The sequence below is a fragment of the Panthera onca genome, chromosome C1 (genome assembly GCF_046562875.1).
Source record: "Panthera onca isolate mPanOnc1 chromosome C1, mPanOnc1 haplotype 2, whole genome shotgun sequence".
NCBI lineage: Eukaryota > Metazoa > Chordata > Mammalia > Carnivora > Felidae > Panthera > Panthera onca.
The window spans coordinates 185,453,814-185,477,718 of record NC_138346.1 but is presented as its reverse complement, the minus strand read 5'-3'; the positions used below and the strand labels follow the sequence as shown (position 1 = coordinate 185,477,718).

The 23,905-nt window shown below is 37.1% G+C and overlaps 1 protein-coding gene across 6 annotated transcripts in view; it reads right to left on the bottom strand.

Annotated features, from left to right (window-relative positions):
• Window positions 1-158: 158 nt before the first annotated feature.
• Window positions 159-23,905, bottom strand: part of IPP (intracisternal A particle-promoted polypeptide) — a 43,165-nt gene continuing 19,418 nt past the window's right edge. For 5 of the 6 annotated variants that reach the window (XM_078451979.2, XM_078451978.2, XM_078451983.2 and 2 more), the window contains 4 exons: window positions 19,985-20,122; window positions 19,297-19,419; window positions 16,489-16,709; window positions 159-2,152 (listed from right to left, as the gene is read on the bottom strand). In XM_078451979.2, coding sequence (XP_078308105.1) covers window positions 1,928-2,152; window positions 16,489-16,709; window positions 19,297-19,419; window positions 19,985-20,122 — 707 coding nt within the window. In that variant the 3' untranslated portion in view covers window positions 159-1,927. The remainder of the gene's footprint in view (window positions 2,153-16,488; window positions 16,710-19,296; window positions 19,420-19,984; window positions 20,123-23,905) is intronic. The other variant, XM_078451982.2, reaches the window with a different exon arrangement.

The following is a 23,905-nucleotide window of genomic DNA, read 5'->3' as shown; positions in this document are numbered from 1 at the left end:
CATTAACAGCTGCTCAGAAAACAGATTTAAATGTAAGAACTAAATGTGCAAGTCCCTAAAGGTAAAACAAAACACTAAAAAACTTGGTTAATCCTATTAGTTTGGTGGTGATCCAGGAACACCACTAATAAACTAAGTTATAAGTAATACAAGGAAAGCAAAAATCAACATACTTTATTAGTACATTATTTTTAAAACAGTGTCACTACCCAAAAAATAATAAGCATTTTTACAATTATCTATTTACAGAGATTGTCTGGACCTGTTAAGCCCAAACATGGATTGTCTTGACAGGTTTCTGCCACCACAATACAAAATGCCTCCCTCACAGTGCCATTTTAGTTTGGCACCAGGCAATAATGAGAACTAAATTACAGTAGAATTTTTTAAATCTCTTTTGAACCAGAATGCAGATTTTCTATAACTAGAAATATTAAAGGCACATAAATTAGAGCTTCAATAATTTACAAATGATCTTGATACTTCATTCCTTGACATTTTATAGGTCTCAGCCAAGCATCTATGACACTTCAGACTTTCAGGATACCCCAAAGAAAGGGACACAGAGCTTTGTGTCTGCACTACTTGGGCTTTTCTTAATACATGCATATGGTTAAGTTATGGAAGAAAGTACCCTTGTGGGCCAATCCAAATATTTTGGATATGAGTGCTAAGTCTTTAATGCTTACCAAAGATTGTGTATCTAAATAAGCTGCTGATCCCTGTTAACAATACCCTGAAGAACTTTAGTAAAGAAAAAGGGAAATCAGGGATATACAAATCAAATCCTGGAATCACTAGGTAAACGTAAATGTATGCAAGACCTTTAATATGTATGGTTCCAAACGACTAGTGGAAATAAATAAAATAATGATCATGTACACAAAGAATATTCCTCAGAACTGGACAGAAAACATTCTTTAGAATGTTTCTCAGGTGAAAAATGAAAAGTTCTGAGAAGCAGTTTTGGATCAGAGTCCTTTAACTTAACAATGTCTATAAAAGCTTCATAGGTACCTACAATTCCACTTTTTCCAAGCAAGGCAGTAGGCTTTGTACTAAGTTCATACTTAGGCTTGCTCAAGTACAAGTAAGCTTTACCAAGGTTGATGGTGTAATAAAATTCCCTCTTCCCAAAGCCAAACTAAGAACTATTTAGAAAATAGGTGTTAACCTCCCACTAGGCTCTGTTACCCATTATATTATCCAATTGCACTAATGGACTATCACTAAGAACCTCCTAGTAATTCCTCACTTGCATTTTCAGCATTAAGACAAAAAATATAAGTGAACAGAAGCTTTTTTAACCCTGTGAACAATAGGCAAAAATGTACCAATCTATATAAACATCTATACAGATAGCTAGATATTTCCCACATGTCCCTCCCAGTGTATCTGCTGCTAATAAAAAGTCTGGGCTATTGAAAACTCCTGGCATCAAATGAAAGTAGGGAGTTGTTTCATTGGCTTTTCTCTGTAGGTTCAACTATGGCCATGGAAAATTGTGCTATGGACTGAATCATGAATGTACAGACATCTTTAAACTGTCTCACTCAAATTCTTGTATCACATAAGGGTCATGTTACAGCTTGGCTTGCCCCGGAGAAATAGGTAAAGGGGCTATTAGCCAAGAAGCTTCTAGCAAATCATTTTTACAATTAGGACTCTTCCCTTAGGGGAAAATTCTAGAGCAAAAACAGCATTGCTATTGGTAAGCTTAACAAATTTGTGTGAGTTCTTTATTAATTTAGGATATGTTCCATATCTCCTCTCACTCAAATTCTTAGAGAAATCATTCTTTAGTCATCTAACCTATCAAATACATGGAAAACTCAAAAGAATCAGAGGGTCCTATCACCAAATACATATGTGATTTGCAAACATTTTATTTTCAAAATGTTTCTTGTGCTCCCTTATGCTTTATATTTCATAGTACAGCAATACCACCTTCACAACGACTGGTGATCATGTTACCGATTTCTGTCCATGTATCTGAATGAGGGTTATAAACTTCAACAGAGTCCAAGGTACCTGGGGCCAAGAAATCATGGCTGGAAGATCGACCTCCAGAAACATACAGAAGCCCATTAACTGCCACAACACACATGCCTGCTCTAGGCACTTTCATCGAAGCAACTTCAACCCACTTTTCCTGGTTAAGAGGAAATAAAAAAAGAGCAGAAATCATAAAATGGTAACAGAGAAAACTGTTGAGAAATCAGATACTCTAGTTCTTTTTACATGTTTAAATTTCAAACTCACAATCCAGTCATATAAACATTTTCTAATGAACTTTTGAGTAGGCATAGACAAAAGTAACGAGTTTAGAGGAAAACAACTGAAAAACATGTTTGATTAATTATAAATCATGATCAGGAGACAATCTAGAAATCCCTTATAGGCAGGCATTCTATAAAACTAGTTCTATTGAATATAAGTAGGTAATGTGCGCACACACACACACACACACACACACACCACAAACCCACAAAGCTCCAAGAAGAAAAAAGCTCTATACAGAAGGACTTTAATATGCTAATGACCTTTATTAATCTCCAAGATAATGATATTGCTATCAACACTTGCCCAGTTATTAACCACGGAATCCTTTTTTTCGAAGATCATCTAGTGGAGTTAATGATTTGCAAAATGTATTTTCAGAAAAAGTAGGGGCGCCTGGGTGGCGCAGTCGGTTAAGCGTCCGACTTCAGCCAGGTCACGATCTCGCGGTCTGTGAGTTCGAGCCCAGCGTCAGGCTCTGGGCTGATGGCTCAGAGCCTGGAGCCTGTTTCCGATTCTGTGTCTCCCTCTCTCTCTGCCCCTCCCCCGTTCATGCTCTGTCTTCCTCTGTCCCAAAAATAAATAAAAAACGTTGAAAAAAAATTTTTTTTAAAAAGAAAAAAAAAAAAATAAAAAGTATAGATCGGGGATCAGAAACTATAGCCTATTTTGGTGAGAATGATTTTTCCAGATTAAGAGATTATTTTAAAATATAAGAATATTTCAAATGGTGTTGGGAAAAACGGGACTATATGCCAAAGAATAAAACTGGACCACCTTCTGACACCATACACAAAAATAAGCTCAAAATGGATCAAACACCTAACTGTGAGACCTGAAACCATAAAAATCCTACAAGAGAGCACACACAGCAATTTCTCTGATATCAGCTATAGCATCACTTTTCTAGCTAGGTCTCCTGAGGAAAGACAAAAATAAATAAAAGTAAATATAAACTGTTGGGACTACATCAAAATAAAATGCTGTTTTCTGCACAGTGAAGAAAACAATCAACAAAACAAGAAAACAACCTACTGAATGGGAGAAGATATTTGCAAATGACATATCTGATAAAGGGTTAATATCCAAAATATATAAAGTGCTATTACAACTCAATACTATAATCATCATCATCATCATCCAATTAAAAAATGGACAAAAGACATGAACAGACATTTCGCCAAAGAAGACATCCAGATGGCCAACAGACATGTGAGAAGATGCTCAACATCACTCATCATCAGGGAAATGAGAATCAAAACTACAATGAGATACCACCTCACCCCTGTCAGAATGGCTAAAATCAAAATACAAGATGGGGCACCTAACTGGTTCAGTTGGTTGGGCATGTGACTCTTGATCTTGGGGTCATGACTTTGAGCCCCATGTTGGGCGTAGAGATTACTTAAAAAAAATAGAAATAAAAATATAACACAGGAAACAAAGTGTTAGTAAGGATGTGGAAAAAAAGGAACCCTCGTGCACTGCTGGTGGGAATGCAAACTGGTACAGCCACTGGAGAAAACAGTATAGAGGTTCCTCAAAAAGTTAAAAACTACTGCCTACAATCCAGTAATGGCACTACTGGGTATTTACCTAAAAAGTACAAAAACACTAATTCAAAGGGACACATGCACCCCTATGTTTATTGCAGCATTATTTACATAGCCAAATTACAGAAGCAGCCTCAGTGTTCATCAGTAGAGGAATGGATAAAGAATAGTATATGAATACAGTGGAATATTATTCACCCATAAAAAAGAATGAAATCTCCCCTACAAAAATGGCTCTTAACAAGAATAAGGGAACCATGGGGCTCATCCCACAATGTCGATGTTTCATTTTCATCAGTGTATTAGAACTATAGTTTGCTTTTTATCCTGAGTAACCTCAAAATAAACTCTGTAGGACCAGACACATGTTATACATTATCTTTAAGATTTGGATCTATAATGTAGGTCTTTAGTAGACAGAAAATAACAGTAACATTTTAGATTTATGCACGAAAAACCAAGGTAACTGACTACTGATAAACACTTATTTTGGAACAAAAATCTATTCATTTCCAGCCATATAGAAAAAAATAGCAACAGAAAGTGCCCTCAGAAAGTTCATTTTCTAGATTCCCAAATAAGATCACACAGAAGGTCAAAGGAATTTGAACTATCACCAAAGTCTGAAATTTATTAGAAATAAGAATCAAAATCATGCTTTACAATAAGACAATTCTATTCTTGCCACTTCTATTCAACATTGTACTAGAGGTTTTAACCAAGGCAATTAGGAAAGAAAATGAAATAAAAGGCATTGAGAGTGGAAAGGAAAAAGTAAAGCGATCTCTATCTATAGAAGACACAATCTTGTATTTGGAAAATCTTAAGAAATCCATAAAAAAGGGGAGCCTGGGTGGCTCAGTCAGTTAAGCGTCCGACTTCAGCTCAGGTCATGATCTCACAGCTTGTGAGTTTGAGCCCCACATCAGGCTCTGTGCTGACAGCTCAGAGCCTGGAGCCTGTTTTGGATTTTGTGTCTTCCTCTCTCTCTGCCCCTCCGCCACTCACACTCTGTCTCTCTCTCTCTCTCAAAAATAAATAATAAAACATTAAAAAATTTTTTTTAATAAAAAAAAATCCACAAAAAAAAACTATCAGAGTACAAGTGCTACAAGGTTTCAGGATATAAGATCAACAGACAAAAATCAATTGAATTTCTATACACTAGCAATGAAAAATCTGAACATGAAATTAAGAAAACATTAAAGGAATAAAATACTTAGGAATAAATTTTAAAAACAGAGTTCAAGGAACTGAAAATTATAAAACATTGTTTAAAGAAACTGAAGACGACTAAACAAACAGAAAAACATTCCATGTTGAAGATGAAAAGTCCTAATATTGCTGGGGCACCTGGGTGGCTCAGTCAGTTGAGTGTCCGACTTTGGCTCAGGTCATGGTCTCGCAGTTCATGAGTTCGAGCCCTGCTTTGGGCTCTGTGCTGACAGCTTGGAGCCCGGAGCCTGCTTTGAATTCTGTGTCTCCCTCTCTCTCTGCCCCTCCTCCACTCGCTCGCTGTCTCTCTCTCTCTCTCTCTCTCTCTCAAAAATAAGTAAACATTAAAAACATTTTTTAAAAAGGTCCTAATATTGTTAAGATAGCAACACTCCCTATATTGATCTCTAATTCAATGTAATCCCTATCAAAATCCAGCTAGCTTCTTGGTAAAAACCGACAAGCTGATGGGGCACCTGGTTGGCTCAGCTGGAAGAACATGTGACTCTTGATCTTGGGTTTGTGAGTTTGAGCCCCACACTGGGTATACAGATTATTTAAAAATAAAATCTTGGGGCGCCTGGGTGGCTTGGTTGGTTGGGCGGCCGACTTCGGCTCAGGTCATGATCTCACGGTCCGTGAGTTAGAGCCCCGCGTCAGGCTCTGGGCTGACAGCTCAGAGCCTGGAGCCTGTTTCGGATTCTTTGTCTCCCTCTCCCTCTGCCCCTCCCCTGTTCATGCTCTGTCTCTCTCTGTCTCAAAGATAAATAAACGTAAAAAAAAAATAAATATTTTTAAAAATAAAATCTTAAAACAAAAAAAACAAAACCTGACAAGCTGATTCTAAAATTCACATGGAAAGGACCCAAAATAGCTAAACCCATTTTTTATTTTTTATTCTATTTATTTATTAAGTTTATTTATTTATTTATTTTGAGAGAGAGCATGCGCATGAGTAGGGGAGGGACACAGAGAGAGAGAGAATCCCAAAGAATCCCAAGCAGGCTCTGCACTGTCAGCGTGGAGCCTGATGTGGGGCTCGAACCCACAAACTGTGAGATCATGACTTGAGCCAAAGCTGGATGCTTTGATACCTGAGCCACCCAGGTACCCCTAAACCCCCTCTTTAAAAGAAGTACAAAGTTGAAGGACTCACACTGTCCAATTTCAAAACTTGCTACAAAGCTACAGTAATGAAGACAGTGTGGTAGTGGCATTAGAATAGGCATATAGATAGATAAGTGAATAGAACTGACAGTCCAGAAATAAAACCCTCACTTTCATGGTCAACTGATTTTCAACAGAGGTGCCAAGACAATCCAATGGGAAAGAATAGTCTTTTCAACAAATAGTGCTGGGATGATGGGTTAGCCACATACAAAAGAATGAAGGTAGACCCCTACTTCAACCCCTATACAAAAATTAACTTAAAATGAATCAAAGACTTAAATATAAGAGCTAAAACTATAAAACTCTTAGAAAAATATCTTCATAACACTGAATTAGGCAATGGTTTCTTAGTTGTGACACCAAAAGCATAAATGACAAAAGAAAAAAACATCAAAATTAAAAATGCTGATTTTTTTTTTTTAAAGTAGGCCTCACACCCAGCATAGAGCCCAATGTGGAGCTTAAACTCACAACCCTGAGATCAAGACCTGAGCTGAGATCAAGAGTCAGACGCTTAACCAACTGAGCCATCCAGGTGCCCCAAAAATGTTTGTGCTTCTAACTATACCATAAAGTGAAGAAAATCACTTTTTGGAATGGGGGGAAATTTTTGCAAATGATACATCTGATAAAGGACTAGAATATATAAAGAACTCTTACAACTCAATAATAAAAAGACAATCCATTTTTCAAAAAATTTCTAATGTTTGTTATTTGAGAGACAGACAGACAGACAGAGAGACAGACAGAGCATGAGCGGGGTAGGGGCAGAGAGAGAGAGACAAACAGAATCCGAAGCAGGCTCCAGGCTCTGAGCTGTCAGCACAGACAGCTGGGTTCAAACCCACAAACTGTGAGATCATGACCTGAGCCGAAGTTGGAATTACTGTATCATCCAGCAATTCCACTCCTAGGTATGTATATACCCAAGAAAAATGAAAACACATGTCCACACAAAAATGTGTACACAAATGTTCACAGCAGCATTGTTTATAATAGCCAAAAGTTTAAACAATTCAAATGTTTGGTGTGTGAATAATATCTCAATAAAGCTGTTAACAAAATTCTTTTTACTTGAGAAAAGAAAGAAAATTTAAATCTTTAGGCTTTAAAGGTTTTAATAACCATAAGTGGTTTAAGAACCATAAAATTCAAGTAACATTAATCCACATTTCCCAAAATATGTTCCCTGAAACACTTTATTCCAGAAATGCTCCACAAACATCCACAAACAAAAGGGTTTGTGTGCACCATAAAATTTGAGAGATTTAGCATAAAGATGCATAAAGCATATTATTGTACTAAATTGTGTAAAGAAACTTATTTAACTTTGTTTAACCCAACTTTCCCTACATATAGTTGATTAGGGGAACACGTTACCTAATTCCTCTTAACAGTGCAAAAAACTAGGGACACCTGGGTGGCTCAGTCAGTTGCGTGTTTGATTCTTGATTCTGGCTCAAGTCATGATCTCACCATTTGTGAGATCAAGCCTGTGTCAGGCTCTCCACTGATAGTGCAGAGCCTGCTTGGGATTCTCTCCCTCCCTCTCTCTCTCTACCCTTCTCCCACTCATGCTCTCTCTCTCTCTCTCTCTCTCTCTCTCTAGATAAATATAGTACTCCATGGAAACTAATTTGGAAAAAATTGCTCTAACCTATAAGCCTACAGCATAACACACCTTATTACTGCATATCCCAGCACCTAACAAACTGTGATGTAATTGTCTATTTACGTCTCTATATTCCCCACTAGAATTTAGGCTCCTTAAAAACTGGGGCCTTGCATGTTCAGTTTGCCCTGTTTCCCCATGCATAGTATCTGATCAATACTTACATACTAAGAAGTCTGTACAAGTGAATGAATAAATGGATTAATGAACAAATGCACGATAGAATGGTGATTCAATGAAGACACAACCTTTCCCTATTTTCCTCTAATCTTCCCTTCCTAGCATAATTGAGTCAACCCAGTATGTGAGAGGAAGAAAGTACATTGGTGAGCTCATATACGCAGTGACAAGAAGGGTTATGTACAGGGGCGCCTGGGTGGCTCAGTCAGTTGAGCGTCCGACTTTGGCTCAGGTCACGATCTCATGGCTCATGAGTTCGAGCCCTGAGTTGGGCTCTGTGCTGACAGCTCAGAGCCTGGAGCCTGCTTCATATTCTGGGTCTCCCTCTCTCTCTCTCCCCTCTTCTGCTCATGCTGTCTCTGTCTCTCAAAAATAAATAAACATTTAAAAAAAAAAAAAAAAGAAGGGTTATGTACAGAAGTGGCAGTTAGAGAAGAGAGTTGGACATAGTAGGGAGATTTGTTTCATTTAACAAGTACATTGAATTAACAAATAAGTAAATATACAGTTGACCCATTAATAGCAAGGGGGTTGGGGCACCTACCCCCATGCAGTTGAAAATCCATGTGTAACTTTTGACTCCCCACGAACTTAATTACTAATAACTTACTATTAGTAAATGTTATTAAAAAATCATAAGGAAGAGAAGATACATTTACAGTACCGTATTGTATGTATTGAAAAATTCCATGTATAAGTGGACCCACACAGTTCAAAACCATGTTGTGTTCAAGGGTCAGCTATAGGGAGAATAATAGGACCCAAGTTTTTAACTAACAGAGAAGGTATTTACAAAAATGGAAATGGGTAAGGCCTGAAAGAATCTGAGATATTGTACTGGAATTTGGAGTTATCATTATGAACTCATGGTTTTATAATGTATAATACTTACATGTTACAGAAATATTTACAAATTAATGTGCGTGAACATATGTATATAAATATATATATTTCCTAGCTCTGTTTACTGAGAGTGACTAGAAGCAGCAATACCCCAGTAGTAATGAGCAGTCCAAGTGCCTAGACCTTGGTTTCTAAATACTATCCTTCCCTAAGACGAACTGGAGCTTCTTAGAGAAATGGCTGATTCCAGGGCTAGAGCAGAGAAAGTACAAAATAAGCTTGAAATATTTTATTATCTATAAAGTAATGCTCAATGAATGATGGAACATGTCAAAAGGACACAGGAAGGATTTCCACTTACAGCCATGGTAGACTAATTGTTACCAAAGCTGTCCTCCTGCCATAAAAACCTAGAAAACTGGACAAAACCTATGAAACAAAAGTTCTCAGACAACACACAATGAATAATTGTGATCCCTTAGAAAAAGAAACAAACAAGGTGTCCAAGCTTTCTGTCTGATGGGGCTTTCTAAACAGTAGTACAGGGAAGGAGATTCCCAAGCACAGCATGACAGTAATCTGATTTAGGAGACAGAGATCATAGTTTAGAGAGGTTGAAGCAGCTAAGATTTGCAAGCAAGACTGCCAGAGGTCCCCTTGTGTCTTGAGTACTACTAATCTGTTCAATGCATAAAGTGAGACTCTATTAGAACAGGCAAAGAACTAATAGGAGGATGTGACGTAACAAGAAATATGTATTTGGTCTCTGGCCCCAGTTCCTGACACAGAACTCCTAAATCCTTTGGAATTTCCTGGGTGATAGAAGTGTCTTTTGTTCTAATGAGGCGCTCTTAATAGCTTCAGAATGAGAGCTGGTTATCAGAAAGACCAAGCCAGAATTAGAACCTCGGAACTTTTAGCCCCACCCCCTATCATCTGGGTAGGGGAGAGGGGCTGGAGGTTGAATTAGTAATCAATTATGCCTACATGATGAAACCTCCATAAAAATCCCCATACTATGGTGTTCGGAGAGCTTTCAGGTTGGTAAAGACATCCATATATCACAAGGGTATCATACCCCAAATTCTACAGACTCCTACACCCAAGACCCTTCTGGACCTTGCCGTATATACCTCTTTATCTGGCTATTCATTTATATCCTTTATAATAAACCAGTAATAGTACATAAAGTGTTTCCCTGAGTTCTGTAAGCCATTAGAGCAAATTATTGAACCTGAGGAAAGGATTTTGGGAACCCCTGATTTGTATCCAAATCAAACAAATGTAATGTAAAGAAGTCAGTGGTTAACCTGAAGTCCCACTGCTTGAAATTGGTGTGTAAAGTGAGGGGCAGTCTTGTAAAACTGAGCCCTTAATCTGTGGGGTTGTTAGAGTCAGAAATGAATTGACTTGAGGGTACCCAGTTGGTGTCTATCAAGAACTAGAGAACAGTTTGGTATGGAATACCTACACATTTGGTGTCAAAAATATTGTGACAACAAAAACTGTTTTCCTTGATAGGAGGTGTAAGCTGAACAATTCCCAGAGCTCACACAAGGCTAGAGGACATTCTAGTTTTGAGTAGCCAAAATAAAGAAACCTTGCTGAATACCTGGGACATTAGCAGAGACTCAAGAAGGGTCATTCTTTAGTAGGAGACCTACAAGAAAGACTACTCTAGACCTTCCCTACAAAGCTTAAGAACATTTTTCAAAAGAATCAATCTGATTTGCAAATGATGTAACTGTTTATCAACAGTTAAAAGAAGAAAATAAAATCCAAACACTGAGCAATATAACATTCACAGTGTTCACCATCCAAACGACAGTTACTAAAAATGTGGAAAAACAGGAAGAATGTGACTCAAACCAGAAAGAAAAAATTTCAACAGACACAGGTCCAAAAGTGATGATAATAATGGAATCAGCAGACAAGGACTTCAAAACAGGTGTTATAAATATGTTCAAGGATCTAAAGGAAAATATGGACATGATGAGAGAAGTGGAAGACATAAAAAAAGAAAACCCAAAAATATCTTTTAGAGCTAAAAATATATTTGAAGTGAAAAATTCCTTAAATGGAATTAGACACTGCATATTAGAAGTCAATATAGATTAATAAACTTGAAAACACAGCAAGAGTAACTATCCAAACTGAAGCACAAAGTTTCACTTATACAGGATGAATAAGTTCTAAAGATCTAACATATAGCATGGTAACTATAGTTAATAATACTATACCGTATACTTGAAATTCGGTAAGAAAGCAGATCTTAAGTACTCTCACCACACACAAAAAAAGGAAAAGAGAACCTGAAACTAATATAACACTGTATGTTAACAATACTGGAATTAAAAAAAAATTAGAGGGGCGCCTGGGTGGCTCAGTGGATTGAGCATCCGACTTTGGCTCAGGTCATGATCTCACGGTTTGTGAGTTTGAGCCCACATCGGGCTCTGTGCTGACAGCTCAGAGCCTGGAGCCTGCTTCATAGTCTGGGTCTCCCTCTCTCTATCAAAAATAAATAAACATTAAAAAAAATTAAATAAAAATTAGAATGACTAATACAGACTTTAGTAAAATGGAAAAAAAAGAAAAGGAAACTGTGATGTGATGAATATGCTAATCAGTTTGATTTGGCAATCATTTCATAATGTATATCAAAACATCAAATTATACACCTTAAATCTATACAATTTTTATCAAGTATGCCTCAGTGAAGCTGTATAGCAAAAAAACAAAACAAAAAACAGAAAACAAAACGGAAGCACAGAGAGAAAAGATGCGGAAAAATTAACAGAATCTCAGTAACCTGTAGGACCTGGGCATGTTATTGGAGTCTCAGAAAATCTAAGAAAATCTAAGGAAATATGGCTGAAAACATTTAATTTGATGAAAGCTATAATTCTACAAATTCAAGGGGTTCAGTGAATTCCAAGCAGGTTAAACACAAAACCCCAACAGGACACACCATAATCAAATATTGGAAACCTATGATAAAGAGAAAATTGTAAAAGCCTCCAAAGAAAAAAAAGACATGTACAAGGGAACAAGGATAAGAATGACTACTGACTTCCCATCAGAAACAGTGCAAGAAGATAATGCCTTTTAAGCAATGGGGGAAAAAAAAACCCATAAAATTCTGTGCTCAGTAAAATATCTTTTGGAGCACCTGGGTGGCTCAGTCAGTTGAGCGTCTGACTCAGGTCATGATCTCATGGCTTGTGAGTTCCAGCCCCACATGGGGGTCTGTGCTGACACCTCGGAGCCTGGAGCCTGCTTCAGATTCTGTGTCTCCCTCTTTCTCTGTCCCTCTGCTGCTCGTGCTCTGTCTCCCTCTTTCTCAAAAATAAACATTAAAAAAAGAAAAATATATATATCTTTCAAAAAATGAAGGCAAAAGAAAACCGTTCAGAAAATGAACACTGAGAGTGAATCAACGCCAGCAGACCAACACTAAAAGAAATATTAAGGAGAAGTTAGTTCTTCATGCTAATAGAAAATGTTACGAGATGAAAACTTAGTTCTATAGAAAAGAATAAAACTAGGAATGATAAATATATACATAATTATAAAAGACTTTCACATTAAAATTTTATGTTAACCTCTTGCACTGTTGGTGGGAATGCAAATTGGTGCAGCCACTCTGGAAAGCAGTGTGGAGGTTCCTCAGAAAATTAAAAATAGACCTACCCTATGACCCAGCAATAGCACTGCTAGGAATTTATCCAAGGGATACAGGAGTACTGATGCATAGGGGCACTTGTACCCCAATGTTTATAGCAGCACTCTCAACAATAGCCAAATTATGGAAAGAGCCTAAATGTCCATCAACTGATGAATGGATAAAGAAATTGTGGTTTATATACACAATGGAATACTACGTGGCAATGAGAAAGAATGAAATATGGCCTTTTGTAGCAACGTGGATGGAACTGGAGAGTGTGATGCTAAGTGAAATAAGCCATCCAGAGAAAGACAGATACCATATGGTTTCACTCTTATGTGGATCCTGAGAAACATAACAGAAACCCATGGGGGAGGGGAAGGAAAAAAAAAAAAAAAAAAAAAAAGAGGTTAGAGTGGGAGAGAGCCAAAGCATAAGAGACTGTTAAAAACTGAGAACAAACTGAGGGTTGATGGGGGGTGGGAGGGAAGGGAGGGTGGGTGATGGGTATTGAGGAGGGCACCTTTTGGGATGAGCATGGAAACCAATTTGACAATAAATTTCATATATTAAAAAATAAATAGGGGCGCCTGGGTGGCGCAGTCAGTTAAGCGTCCGACTTCAGCCAGGTCACGATCTCGCGGACCGTGAGTTCGAGCCCCGCGTCAGGCTCTGGGCTGATGGTTCGGAGCCTGGAGCCTGTTTCAGATTCTGTGTCTCCCTCTCTCTCTGCCCCTCCCCCGTTCATGCTCTGTCTCTCTCTGTCCCAAAAATAAATAAAAAACGTTGAAAAAAATAAAAAATAAAAAATAAATAAATAAATAAAATAAAATAAAATTTTATGTTAAATATAACTTTTTAAAGCAAATATAACAAAAGGTATTATGGGGTTTACAACATATATAGAAGTAAAATGTATAACAAAAGCACAAAGAATGGAAAATGGGAAAATGAAAGTATATTTTTGTAAGTTTCTGACATTCAAAGTGAAGTGGTTTGGGGTGTCAACTATACTCGAATTAAAAAAAACTTTTAGGGGTGCCTGGGTGGCTCAGTTTGTTTAGCATCCAACTTCAGCTCAGGTCATGATCTCATGGTTCATGAGTTCCAAACTCATGTCAGTCTCTGTGCTGACAGCTCAGAGCCTGGAGCCTGCTTCAGATTCTGTGTCTCCCTCTCTCTCTCTGTCCCTCCCCAGCTCGCACTCTGTCTCTCTCAAAGATCAATAAACATTTAAAAAAAAGTTAAAACAAAAAAGAAGTGGTTTAAAAAAAAAAAAGAAAGTGGTATGATATTATGCAAAGGTAGCCTTGATCATACATATATATATATATATATAGTATAAATATGTATAATACATAATATAAACACTACAATAACCACTAAGATAAAGGTGAAGAGTTATAGTTAATTGGACAATAAAAGAGATCAAATAGAATACTAAAACAATTGACATAAAGACAGAAAAGAGGGGGGAAAAATGAAAGAAAGAATTGTAGAAATAGAAAAACAGCAAAACAGGAGTCTAGAAACCAATCATATTTGTAATTACATTACATATAAATAGTAAAAACTCTAAAGACTCCGTTTGAAAGGCAAGAAACTGTCAAACTGGATTAAAAAGAGACTACAACTGGGTCACCTGGGTGACTTAGTTGGTTAAGCATCTGACTCTTGGTTTTGGCTCAGGTCATAGATCTCACAGTTTGGGAGTTTGAGCCCCGCACTGGGCTCTGTGCTAACAGTAAGGAACCTGCTTGGGATTCTCTCTCTCCTTCTCTCTCTGCCCCTCCCCTGCTTGCTCTCTAAGTAAATAAACTTAAAAAATAAATAAAAAAAGAGACTACAACTGTATGTTACCTTACAAGAGATGCAACTTGTAAAGATATAGATAGATTTAAAGTAGAAGGAAAGAAAAAGATGTACCATGCAAATAATAGTCAAAAGATAGCTTGGCCACATCAATGATTATATTAATATCAGACAAAGTAGACTTCAGAACAAAATATAATACCAAAGATAAAAACAAATATTTCATGACTATGAAAGGATCAATTTCATCAAGAAGACATAATAATCCCAACCTGTACACACTTAATAACAGAGATTCAAAATATGTGCAGGGAAGGGAAAATTCCTCCTTTACCCTTAAGGTCTTCCAGCTGGACTAAGAATTAAATTTACATGAGACAGATTAACAAGAGAAAAAAAGTTTTATTACTTGCACACAAAGGCCCAATAATGTAATTGAGACCTAAAAAAGTGACAAAGGCAGGTGGTTTTTATACGTTTTAAACAAAGAGAGAATAAATCTGTGGGGAATTGACAGGACAAAGTAAAATTAACTTTTGGAGCTTCAATTAGTAAGGAATTGTAAAAAGAATTTGGGTTCTGACAGTAAATTAGGTTTTTTTTTTTTTTTAATGTTTATTTAATTTTGAGAGAGAGAGAGACAGGGGCAGAGGGAGAGAACAAGTTGGGGAGGGGCAGAGAGACAGGGGGACAGGAGATCCAAAGCAGGCCCTGCGCTGACATCCCGATGTGGGGCTCGAACTCATGAACCGTAAGATCATGACCTGAGCTGAAGTCAGATGTTCAACTGACTGAGCCACCCAGGAGCCCCCTGATAGTAAACTAGTAAAAACAAAAATAATAAGGGCTGTTTATACACCCTTCTTGGCTCTATATTTCCCATCTCTGGTGATACCTCTTTATTTCCTGGTACAGGAAAGGTACCTTTCAAGTGAGAGATTTATTTCCTGCTTTTAGGGGGAGAGAGGAGGGTCTGAATATCCTTCTTGCACAAGTGGTCTCATAAGTAACTTTTATTTAAAATAATATGCCAGGGGCGCCTGGGTGGCTCAGTCGGTTGACCAGCCGACTTCGGCTCAGGTCATGATCTCACAGTCCGTGAGTTTGAGCCCCGCGTCGGGCTCTGTGCTGACAGCTCGGAGCCTGGAGCCCGTTTCAGATTCTGTGTCTCCCTCTCTCTCTGCCCCTCCCCTGTTCATGCTCTGTCTCTCTCTGTCTCAAAAATAAATAAACGTTAAAAAAAAATTTTTTTTTTAAATAAATAAATAAAATATGCCAAAGTGGTACATTTTAGGGCGGCCTGCCCTTGACTCCTACATTTGAGGTAAAACCTGACAGAAATGAAAGGAGAAACAGACAAATCCATAATTACACTTGGAGATTTCAATACTTCTTTCTTAATAGTTGACAAAACAATTGGACAAGTTGAAAAGAAAAGACTAGGGAAGACTCGAATAACACTAACCAACTTGACTTAATTGACATTTATAGAACACTAAAGAGTAGAATACAAATTCCTTTCAGGTGGACACAAAACATTTACCAAGACAGAAATCATATAAAGTATGCTCTCTGATCATAATGGAATTAAATTAGAAATCAGTAACACAAAGATCTGGAAAATTGCCAAGTATTTGGAAATCAAATAACATACTTCTAACAATTCACTGGTCAAAAAAAAATTGCCAGGGAAATTAGAAGGTATTTCAAGATAAGTGCTAATTAAAATACAACATATCAAAATGTGTGGGAGCCACTTAAAGCAGGACTTGAAAATATAGTTTTAAACATTTACAATATAAAAAAAGGAAAGTCTAAAATCAATCATTTAAGCTTCTACTTAAAGAATCTAGAAAAACGTGCAAATTAAACAAAAAAAAAAAAACAAAACAAGCAAAAAATAGAAACAGAAATCAATGAAATAGAAGATGGGCAATCAATAGAAAAAAAAATCTATGATACCAAAGTTGGTTCTTTGAAAATAAAAAAAAACCTACAGATGATCAATATCATGAATGAAAAAGTGCATATCACTACAGATCTTATAGACACTAAAAAAATAATAGGATATTAAACACTGAAATCATCCACCCTACCTCTTCGAAGGAATATTTTTCTACAGTATGAAGAGCATCTTGTGTCTCATTCCATCCTCCAACAGAATAGATACAATCATTAAGTGCAGCCACTCCAAGATATGCTCTCCTGGTTCCCATTGGAGGAAGTGGAGACCAACGCTTAGAAAGTGGATCATATACTTCAAAAGAACGAAGCTCTATTCCTTCATTGCTGATGCCCCCAATTACGTAAATTAAACCTGGAAACAGAATAGAAAATTTTACAAGAAATAGAATATAAATATTATAAAAAGTAATATGTCTGCTATGCTGATGCTATATTTAACATAGAGCTCACAATAGCCTTTTAAGAGAGAAAATTGACTTCTGTCTAGTATATCATAGTTCACACGTAAGCATGTTACAAAGATTTAGAGGTATAAAGTGGCATTTAATTTTCAACGAACTTACAATGCTGTAACAAAACAATCTGTCAAACAAGGTTTTCTCATCTTATTGTCTGCCTGATGATCTCAAGTTCCAGAACCACTGCTACCATAAGGTAAAAAAGGGAGAGGGATTTTTTTCCCCCTAAAAACAAATGCCAGGCACTTAAACTGGGAATGACATAGCCTTGTTTGTGACAGCCTACCTGTTGCTCAAATGGACACAGAGAAGTGAATTCAAATTATAATAGTTATATGGCTAGATTAAGGTATCAGGATCAATCACCAGAGTACAAGAGAATGTAATTCACAGTGAGTTTCTGATTAAATTTGATTTGAAACTAATGGTCCTGACAATCTACAATTATTTTTGAATGCCTAGCATTGTTTCCCATATTCTAAAGTGAGGAGCTATATGTTATAAAGAATGGCATTTTAAGAAATGTGTGCTAAATGTCAATGAATGCGGGTTCTAGCTCCAACTTTGCCAGTAACGGGCTATGAAAAAGAACACACAACCTTCCTGATCTCTAGCTTGCTCCTCTATAAAGGGGTTGGAATAATCTCCAAGATGCCTCTCTAACTCCGTAGTTTTCGAAGGTGCAACACTGTGGTTTATAAGATGGCCAAATATATATTTCTCATCTATATTTGGTCTTCATCCACAGTCCCTAGCTCACAGCAACCTGAACCCTTAGAATTTCCGAACTGTTAAGAGTGATAAGGGTGTCTTTTGTTATGTTAATGAGGTAACTTTCGGAAAGTACTTAAGGATGGGGACTGGTTGCTAAAGGAGCAAACCTTGTGATTTGAGTTTTGGAACTTTCAGTCTCACGCCCTGACCTTCTGGGGAGAGGAGAGGTTCTAGAGGTTGAATCAATCACCAATGGCCAATGATTAATCACTCATGCCTATGTAATGAAGGAAGCCTCCATAAAAATCCAAAAGGACATGGGGCACCTGGGTGGCTCAGTTGGTTAAGCGCCTGACTTCGGCTCAGGTCATGATTTTGCGGCTTTGAGATTGAGCCCTGGACTGAGTCCTGCATTGGGCTCTGTGCTGAGCCTGGAGCCTGCTTCAGATCCTGTGTCTCCCTCTCTCTATGCCCTTCCCCTGGCCGTGCTCTGCCTCTCTCTCTCTCAAAAATAAATAAACATTAAAAAACAAATTTTTTTAAATCCAAAAGGACAGGATTTGTAGAGCTTCTGGGTTGGTAACATATGGAGATGTGAGTACACTGGCACACCTGGAGAGGGCATGAAAGTTCCGCACCCCTTCCCCATAACATCCCCTATGCATCTCTTCCACCTAGCTATTCCTGAGTTATATCCTTTTAGTAGTAAGTGACATTTCCTCTGAGTTCTGTGAGCTGCTCTAGCAAATTAATTGAACCCAAAAAGAAGTTAGAACATCCAATCTATAGCCAGTCCATCAGAAGCACAGGTAAGAGCCTGGTAAGGATGAGTGTCTTATAGGACTGAGCCTTCAATCTGTGGAATTTGAGGCTATCTCCAGGTATGGGTACATAGTGTTAGAAGTGAGGTGAATTCTCCAACACCCAGTTGGTGTTCTGAAAACCACTTGTTAGTAGGAGGGAAACTTCCCCCTACCTCCACACTGGAAACTTAGTCTCAGAACACCTGATTTGCATGGGAAAATGAAAGTAATAAATACAAAACAATTAGAGAACACTATAATATTACACAATATAGTCTGTACCATGTAATCTGAACATCTAAATGCTAGTGAAAGTCTGAGAAGGTACTCACAAAACAGAAAGAACTTGAGCTGGGAACAGCTGGTTGAGTTATTGTAACAATGAGCAGACTGCTCATTACAGGTACATATAAATCTGCTCTCCAACTCTGGACAAAGAATCTGGAGTGCTTACCAACTACTTCTCAGGATATAGTAGACAATTAAAATATGTTTGTGTACCATTTTAATATGCAGTACAACATTTTTCAAATCTGTCATAACATTATATTCTGTATGGATTGAATCACAGTGTGCCCTGTGAGAAAACACTGAAAAAGCCAAAAGAGACAGTGAAGATCATTTTTTATATCCTCTTCCTACTTAGAAATACTAAGGACTGCATGGGAGAGAAAATGACAAAGATGAAGGTTCAAAGGTTTATTTTGCTAGTTAGGTATTTGTGCCTATCTGTAATTTTTAATTCTAGTTTTGCTTATTTTGGAAAAAATGATTATTTTGGCAATACAGAAATAAGGACCTAAGAGGTTAAAACATATAAAACATTTAAAAGCAAAACTTCAATACTGTTAGTGTCAACCATTCAATATTAACAGACATAAAATATACTCTTGTGAAAATAAAGCCTCAAGTTTCTTTTTTTCAAAAATATTTCTTCAGGAAAAAGTTTTTAGAAAGCAATTACCTTGCATTTCACAACACCCAAAGTAGTAGCGTGACATAGCCATGTTGCCAACTACTTCCCATTTATTTTCATCAGGATCAAATCGTTCAATGGTGTTCCCTATCTCAGCTCCAACCCATCCACCTGTAACCAAATAGAAAATGTTATTTCTGGATAAAGGAGTCTTATTTATGAAAAACACCTTAGCAAACAACTTTATATTGTGAATGATTATCATATGGAGCAGATTTACATTGTGAATGATTATCACATTATCAATGATTTGTCCAAGATCATATGAGAAGTTAGAATCTGACTATATGGATCTTAACTCTCTGCTTAGTTTCCATTAGACATTTAAAAAACAAAACAAAAACAAACCCATATTGCTTAAGAAATATGGTACTTTACAAAACTACCTTTTAAAACAACTTCTGCATATTCAGAATGGTTGCCCAAATTTAAAATGTGAAGATTTAAAATGCTCCACTGGACATCTATCTCATCTATACTTTATCCCCCTCTCCTTCTAAGAGCTCTATACTTAACAATATTCTCTACATAATTCAATTTTGAAAATAAAAATTATTTATAAAGCTGAAAAGGCATAAGTTTCTTATAGGAGGGAAGGAAAATTTCTAATGTAGTCAGAATCTAAAAATTAAAATAATACTAGATATCCTTAAACTGAACTGAACAGCATAATTACCCAAAGCATAGATAGCCCCATAACACACACACACTCCCAAGCCACAGCGGGGGTGATTCATTGAAGCTACAGTTGTCCACTGTTTAGTAACCGGATCATAGCATTCAGTACAGTCAAAAATCATTGAATCCTTCTCACCTGAGTTCAGTAAAAGAAACACATATCAGAAGGTTTAGTAATGCTAATAGCCTAGAACCATAATACAACACTCAGTAGTATTCATGTTATCAGAGATTCAACTATTGTCTGATTTTTTACTATTCATTAAAATTCATTTGCCCAGAAAAAAATAAAAACAATAAAATTCATTTGCCTAGTGTTATTATAAGTCAATAGCACTTTCATTTATTAAAGTCCACTTAATGAAACAAAGGCATAATTTCCCTATTATCTATTTCCAATTCTACCACCCAAATAATCCATGTAATTATTGAGGATGAAATTTATATTTTAACACTTCTATATTTTTTCATGCATTAGTTTGGATAGCTAGCTCTGGTACAATTTGAGTTTTAATGCAATCCTTATCTAGCAACAAACAGAAAATAAAATTTCTTCTTTTTTTTTTTTTGTAATTTTTTTCAATGTTTGTTTATTTTTGAGAGGTGGAGACAGAGTGTGAGCAGGGGAGGGGCAGAGAGAGCGGGAGACACAGAATCTGAAGCAGGCTCCAAACTCTGAGCTGGCAGCACAGAGCCTGATGCGGGGCTCGAACTCACAAACCATGAGAGCATGACCCGAGCTGAAGTCAGACGCTTAACCGACTGAGCTACCCAGGTGCCCCAAAATTTCTAAAAAGATACCACTTAAAATAGAATTTTAAAAAATACTATACCTAGAATTAAATCTAATCAAAGATTGTACAAGACGTCTACAGATAAAATTTATACACTTCATTTAAATAGAATTTTATTTTTTTAACATTTATTTATTTTTGAGAGAGAAAGTAAGAGCTCATGCGAGGAGAGGAGGGGCAGAGAGAGAAGAGAGAATCCCAAGCAGCCTCCGTGCTGTCAGCACAGAGACCAATGTGGGGCTCAAACTCATGAACTGTGAGATCATGACCTGAGCCAAAATCAAGAGTCCGATGCTTAACCAACTGCACTAGGTGCCCCTAGATAAAATTTTAAATTAAGGAATACCTAAGTAAATGAAGAGATATCACATTCATGAATTAGAAGAGTCAACGTAAAGATGATTATCCCCAAACTGATTTGTAGATTTAATGTGATCCCAATTTGAAACACGCTTTCTTTTTTATTGTGCTAAAATACAAGTAACATAAAATTTACCATCTTAACCATTTTTAAGTGTAGAGTTCAGTGATGTGAAACACATTCACATTTTTGTGCAGCCATCACCACCATCCATCCCTATAATTCTTTAGATCTTGTAAAACTGAAACACTATCCTGATTTAAACAATAACTCCCTGGGGCGCTTGGGTGGCTCAGTAGGCTTAGCGGCTGACTTAGGCCCAGGTCATGATTGCAAGGTCTGTGGGTTCAAGCCCCACATCAGGCTCTGTGCTGATAGTTTGAAGCCTGGAGCCTGCCTGGGATTCTGTGTCCCCCTCTCCCTTTGACCCTCCCCAACTCATGCTCTCTCTCTCTCAAAAATAAACATTAAAAAAAAGAAAAACAACTCCCCATTCTCCACTTCCCTAGCCCCAGGCATACCATTATACTTTCCATCTTTTATTATTTTGACTACTCTAAGTACCTCATATAAGTGGAATCATACATTATTTTTAAAAACAGAATTGACAAAAAAACAAACAAACAGATTTGAGGAACTGATACTAAAATTTATATGGAAGTACAAAGGGCCTAGAATAGCCAAGCACTCCCACACGAGAATAATGAAAGAAACTGTCCTGTCAGATAAACTTATAAGACTTAAAATAGAGCTATAGTAATTAAGATAGGGATACACAGAAAGTCAAAACAGAACAGAAATGAAATTCTAGAAACAGATACACACATGTATAATTACTTGATATGTGAAAGAGTTTGCACTGCACAGCAGTGGGGAAACAAAAGCCTTTTATGCTGGAATAATTGACTATATATATAAGGGAAAAAATGAAACTGGTTGGCTACTCATACTGTCTATAAAAACTCAGTTCCAGGTGGATTACAGATATACATGTAAATGACATAACTAAAAATTTAAGAAACAATAAAGGTATATATAACCTTATGACTTTGGAGTAGGGGAGGATTTCTCTACAAAGATACAAGAGAGGTGTCTGGGTGGCTCAGCTGGTTAACTCAACTTCGGCTCAGGTCATGATCTCACAGTTCATGAATTTAAGCCTCGCCGTGGGCTCTCTGCTGTCAGCATGGAGCCTGCTTCAGATCCTCTGTCTCCCTCTCTCTCTGCACCTCCTCCCTCTCTCAAAAAATAAACATTTAAAAATAAAAAATACAAGAAACATTAACCATAAAGGGGAAAAAATAATAGAGTTGGAGTTGGCTACATTAAAATGAAAACCATCTGTTTATCAAAAGATATCATAAAGAAAAAAAGCTACCATAAGGAGAGTGAAAGATAAAGGAGTAGAGTAGCAAAAGGTATTTGCAGCACATATAACTTTAGGAGGGCCTAGAATCCTGAATGCTACAAAACTACTGTGCAGAAAAGAATCAGCACAGTAGGCCTGAGACTGCCCATCCTTAGAAAGTCCTGCTTGCCAGATTGACCCTTGACTGGAGTCTGGGAACATGGCTCGTAAATAATTCTCTGGACTGATACAAAAATCTTTCTAAATAATAAGAACAGCTTTTTGCGGTGATAAAAATGTTTGGAATTAGTGATAATGGTTGCACAACTTTGTGAATATGCTAAAAATCACTGAACTGTATACTTCAAATGGTGGATTTTATGGTATGTAAATTATATCTTAATTTTTACAAATAATATTTAGAATATTAAGCCAGATATGTATATATCTAGAATAAACCAAATATTCTGATTATCTCTGGGTGGCATGATTAGAGTATGTGTGATTTTTATTTTTTCATATGCTTCAATTTCAGCCAAATTTTCTTCCACAAACCTGAAGTGCTTTAATGATAAACATTACTTTAAAATTACATATTACGGGGGCGCTTGGGTGGCTCAGTCAGTTAAATGTCCAATTCTTGATTTCAGCTCAGGTCATAATCTCATGATTTCATGAGGTTGAGTCCCACATCAGGGCTCTGCACGGACAGTGCGGAGCCTTCTTGGGATTCTGTTTCCCTCTCTCTCTGCCCCTCCCTGCTCGCTTGGACTCTGTCTCTCTCAAAATAAATGAGTAAATAAAAATTTAAAAAAATTATATATTACAAAATATCTTAAGATGACAATGTTGATAGTATTAAAACATTTTTTTAATGTTTATTTTTGAGAGAGAGAAACAGAGTATGAGTAGGGGAGGGGCAAAGACAGAGGGAGACACAGAATCTGAAGCAGGCTGTAGGCTCTGAGCTATCAGCACAGAGCCCCAAGCAGGGCTTGAACTTACCGACTGGGAGATCGTGACCTGAGCCGAAGCTGGTTGCTTAACAAACTGAGCCATCCAGGTGCCCCAGCAATGTTGTTAGCATTAATAATAGTAGGCCAAGTTGGGACACCCGGCTGACTCAAGTTGGTAGAACATGCGGCCCTTGATCTCAGAGTCGTGAGTTCAAGCCCCACGTTGGGTGTGGAACCTACTTAAAAAAATAATAAACAAATAAATAAATAAGTAAAAAATAAACTAGTGAAGTCACAGCATTTTTGAAAGGTACCCATAAGTATTTCTGTGGAATCACAAGAAGGGACACAAATATATGCAAGTGTCACCTAGGACACTGTGACTCTCGGTTAAACAGAAGAGTTCATGCAATGAAACTATCCACAATCACCAAAATGTATATAAAAAGAGCTGTTAGAG